Source organism: Engraulis encrasicolus, unplaced genomic scaffold, assembly GCF_034702125.1.
Source record: "Engraulis encrasicolus isolate BLACKSEA-1 unplaced genomic scaffold, IST_EnEncr_1.0 scaffold_67_np1212, whole genome shotgun sequence".
In the NCBI taxonomy this organism is placed as follows: domain Eukaryota; kingdom Metazoa; phylum Chordata; class Actinopteri; order Clupeiformes; family Engraulidae; genus Engraulis; species Engraulis encrasicolus.
In genome coordinates, this window is record NW_026946005.1 from 25,001 (window position 1) to 30,000 (window position 5,000).

The 5,000-nt window shown below is 42.4% G+C and overlaps 1 protein-coding gene across 1 annotated transcript in view; it reads left to right on the plus strand.

The window, feature by feature from the left end:
- Nucleotides 1–2,379, plus strand: part of LOC134444701 (NLR family CARD domain-containing protein 3-like) — a gene marked incomplete at its 5' end in the record, with an annotated part of 26,648 nt that extends 24,269 nt beyond the window's left edge. Inside the window, 2 exons of the mRNA XM_063193929.1 lie at nucleotides 1,979–2,157; nucleotides 2,255–2,379. Coding sequence (XP_063049999.1) covers nucleotides 1,979–2,157; nucleotides 2,255–2,379 — 304 coding nt within the window. The remainder of the gene's footprint in view (nucleotides 1–1,978; nucleotides 2,158–2,254) is intronic.
- Nucleotides 2,380–5,000: the final 2,621 nt, after the last annotated feature.

Sequence of the window (5,000 nt, forward strand, 5' to 3'; positions counted from 1 at the left end):
AATTCTGTTCTATCTGTCTAGGAACATATAATGTACAAAACATTATCAAAAGTAATTGCTAACTTGCCTTGACCTCGGGATCAATAAATTATACTCTACTCCACTCTAGTCTCTACTCTACTCTCATATTTCATCCTAGTATAATGAAGCCTATATAAGCCATAATGACAGTATAATGTATTCTATACAGGGTCATTCAACGCCAAGTCATTCAACCATCACCCTACCATATCAGGTTTGGCTGAAAACCATATAGTTTTGTCATTAAAGGTGCATCCTGTAATATTTTTAATAGTTAATTTCCAGAATCCATGCTGCTCATTCTCAAATGCAACAAATACTTACCACCACCATCAAATTCTAAGTATTCATTATGACTGGGAAAATTGCACTTTTCATACATGAAAAGGGGGATCTTCTCTCTAAGAGTGGCTGTCACACTAAAAGTACCCCAAGAAGACTGACAGTGTATCCAAGCGTTGAGAAAGGAGCACAGAACAATGTCTTAGTGGGAGGTGTTAATTATAGCATAAAATGAAGTGTTCATGACTCAACCATAATTAAGAGACTCGGCAAACATTGCATGCATGTCCGAGTTCCAAGGCCAAAGCCACCTCTGCATCAAGAGGTGTCTCAAAGTTGCTAAAAACACATTGAAAATGCATACACACACCACACACACACACACACACACACACACACACACACACACACACACACACACACACACACACACACACACACAGACAATGCATACACACACACACACACACACATTGACAATGCATGCAAAGCTTATGTGATTAGAATTTTGCCCAAATTTTGAGTTCTCATTATGATGTCATAATGTCTTTGCGAGATTTTTAACACAGACGTCTATAGGAGCTATAGAGTGTTCCAATAAAATTCTGGAAGAACCTCTTGAAATTCCTTACTCCTCAAAGGGTTAAAGGAGAGGCTCCTGTAACATCTGGGGTGATTTGAACACTGCACTTGTTAACAGTGAAACATGGGACTTATTTGCTGCATGGATGACCAGCTATGATTGAAGTAAGCATGAATTTGGCTCTTTGCAGACAAATCCTAAAGGATAATGTCCAGCTATCCATTTGTAAGCATTCATTTGTATTCATGCATGGGGTCCATCCACTGTAGCTGATTTTAAAACAATTGTGCAAAGAAGAGTTGGCAAAAATGTATCCACAGCGATGTGAAAGACTGCTTGTCAGTTCCTGTAAACACTTGACTAAAATTGTTGCTGCTGGGGGTGGTGCAAGACGTTAAAAGGTTCAGAGGGCAATTACTTTTTCACACAGGCTCATGCAGTTTTTATGACATTATTCTCAACAAATTAAATAATCACTGAGAAACTGCATTTATGTGTGCTTGGGTCATCCTTGTTTAATGTTTACATTTGTGTGGTGATCTGAAAATGTTAAGTGTGACATAGACCTATATGTAAAAAAGTTTAAAAAAATAAATCAGTAGTGGGGCAAATACATAGGCACAGCAGAGTATATTTGGTCCCAGAGTACTCTCTAACTCTGCATTTTTTTTTGCTGTGCACTCTTCCACGTTACTGTCCAACCCTCAATGTGTGTATATGTTTGTGTTTGTTCTTCCAGTGTGTGTGTGTGTCTGTGTTGGTGTTTGTTTGTATGTGTGTGCATACTCTGCCGTTTATTTTATTTATTAAAAGAGTGCGCTGACACACACACACACACACACACACACACACACACACACACACACACACACACACACACACACACACACACACACACACACACAGCTGAGGAGCATCTGTATCAGCTGTAATAAAAGTTACACATTCTCTAATTCCCATCGTCACACACAACACGTTCACTAAGCTCTTCACACAACCACACCGCAAAATGATTATCAAAATAAAGAAACCCAGACAACAAAAGAGCACACAGGCAGCAATAATACTTTCTGATCATTTTTACTAATTTAGTTTCCAGTTGAAATCTAAAGGCGGGTCTGAGCACGACAGACAGGGCCCAGGGCCAATCAGTGCACACGTGAGGTATGGCTCGTCCAATGAGCAGCAGCAGCAGCAGCAGCAGAGGCTCATGGGTAGGACATGGGACAGCGGTGTGCCCTGCAGGCTCCATGCAGCTCTGCCCACAGGAGGTAGGGGGCGCCACACTGGCCACCACCAATAGGGGGCGAGGGAGGGCTGGCTGTAGACACACAGGGTGAATTCCAATATGCACACTCCCATCGGCAGGGTTGCCAGATGAGATGATGATCGTGTGCCCTTTTCTACCCGATGACCGCCTTCCTAAACGGCCCGATTTGGCGGGAAACCGTCGGATCTGTTCTGGCGAGACCGCTCAACTTCTGGGTCTCTAATGAAACGTTTGGTGGTAGTGACGGTGATTCCTTTCCTGGAGTGACAATATAGATGTTACGATTTGGTTTTAGGTTAGTCTATGGCTGTGTCTCAAATGCCGCACTTGTGCACTTCGGGCACTGTTTTTCAGTGCCTAGGGCACTCACGCTGAAAATTTCAGTTGAGCCAGTGCACTGAAAGTGCCAGGATGATCCCCTAACAATGGCGGAAAAATGCAGTGCTTGAATGATGGACACTGCACGCACTAAACGGCGGCCATGTGGACAATGACACGGAGGAAATGTGGCATTCAGTTCAGTAGAAGAGTTTGGTCAACAGTCTCCTAATTCTGTAACTAATGTTAATGGGACACCAACCTTTTCATGCCAACCAATGTATTGCATGTGTGATTGTTGTCCTTTCGGGTGAAGGACATGGAAATACAAGCACCAAACACTGTGCATTGTAAACAGTAGCCAACTCATATTTTGGCAAGCTAATGCCATGCTCAGCCGTCACTTCCAGCGAGGGCACAGTGCATAGTGCTCAAATTTGTCCACAACACTATGCACTGAAGACCTCAGTGCACTGTGTGCACTGTGCACTGACTGTCAGTGCACTGACAAAAGTGCGTCATTTGAGACACAGCCAAAGTCTATGGAGGGAGGGCTGGCTAGAGACACACAGGGTGAATTCCAATATGCAGACTCCCATCCTCCCTTGCTCACTTGCCTGCTTGTGGCCTTGCGATGACGTCACAGACAAAATAATTGTATTGCAATATCTCACAAGGATAGAAAGAGGTCTTTAGGTTCAATCCGATTAATCGATCAATCGATTAACTTGGCAGTGATGTACAAACTGTTAAGGGGTGTGTGTGTGTGTGTGTGATATGATATGAACTAAAAGTGTGTGCGCGTGTGTGTTATCTACTTGTGCTTGAGCTTGTGCGGTTCAAGGTCAGAGAGTGTGTAGAAGAGTGTGTGTGTGTTGGGCATGAAAGGGTTAATGGCTGGGTGATGGCCACACCCCCCCACCTTCTGAGGCAGCTGCGTACATATGGGTCCAACTCACATGGATATGGCGTCATCCTACATCTTCATCATTTTCATCATCATCATCATCATCATCACCACTATCATGTACATGGCATCCTCCTACATCTTCATCATTATCATCATCATCATCATCATCATCATCATCATCATCACCATCATCATCATCCTACATCATCATCATCATCATTGTCATCTTCATCATCATCACCATCATCTTCATCACCATCATCATCATCATCACCATCACTATCATGGATATGGCGTCATCCTACATCATCATCATCATCATCATCATCACCATCATCATCATCACCATAGTTGTCATCATCATCGTCATCATCATCATCACCATCATCATCATCATCATCATCATCATCATCATCATCATCACCATCACCATCATCATCACCTCACTGTGTATAGACAGTTTCATGGAACGTTTACAGTCAAAACAAGAACAAGGCATGAACATTCTATGGCCCTAACTTAATTTCCGGTACACTTCCGCAAACAATACACTGCATCGGATCAACATAGCTACACAAGCGCGGTATTTCATTTGAGAGTGGCACAGAAAATGAAAAATAAATGTTGTTTTCCATTTTTATGACAGCAATCAATCACCCATAGGGGGCACTACACGTCCATTTTTGGGTAGATATAAAAATTTCACAATCGTATTAATCATATTAATTTCGCCTCAATGTAAAGGAAAGCAGTGATGCACTTTGGCAACATGGGTCGGTGATGTTGTGCCTAAAAAACACAGCATTATGTAGAACTACAGTTTGTGTTTGTTGTAGGAATTAAGGACTTAGTTGGGCTTGCATCTGCCTACATTGTTACAGGTTAATTTAGTTTGAATGTAGTCGTTACGATTCCTTCAAGTTCTGAAAAGCAGCTGTTACTACTAAACTTCTTGGGACAAGGACGACGAAATACCCAAACTGTCATCTGCTGAAGAAAAGGATAAACGGAGCGGATTGCTTTTATTTTGGACAATTGCAGATGTCGAGGTTAATAGCAATGCTAACACATGATATGACTGACTGATTAGCACTGGCTTGGCTGCTACGTCAAAATGTGGATTATATCGACAAAATTACGAGATGTGCCGGGGTCAAGAAAAGTTTTAAGGTAAGGCAAGTTTAATACATTAGTCAGGGATGTCTGCATGGTTGAACAGGGTTTTGATTTTTGTTGTGCTGTGTATGCTTTGTCAAGTTGCTGGCTTGAGCTCACATGTTGTCATTAGCTGGTTGTGACTCGTCACTCGTGTACAGGGTGTTTTAAGCAAATATTGAATGTCCGTGACCACATGGTTACCTGATTTTAGGTAAAAGAGCCTACTCTGGTATGTGGTGGAAAAGAGGTTTCGTCTGTCTGTCTGTCTATCTGTCGCTGCCTGCCACTGATACCCAGGTGGTCCTTGCAGATTGAATCAAAAGGCAGCCTCAAATACACAGGCACAAATGCACGACAGTAACATCCTGGTGCGCGCTCCAAAGAGAAAATACTGCAAAGTATGAATGCTATCTTCAAGCGCTTACAAAGTTGGCTATTTTCACGAAAACTTAAAAAAT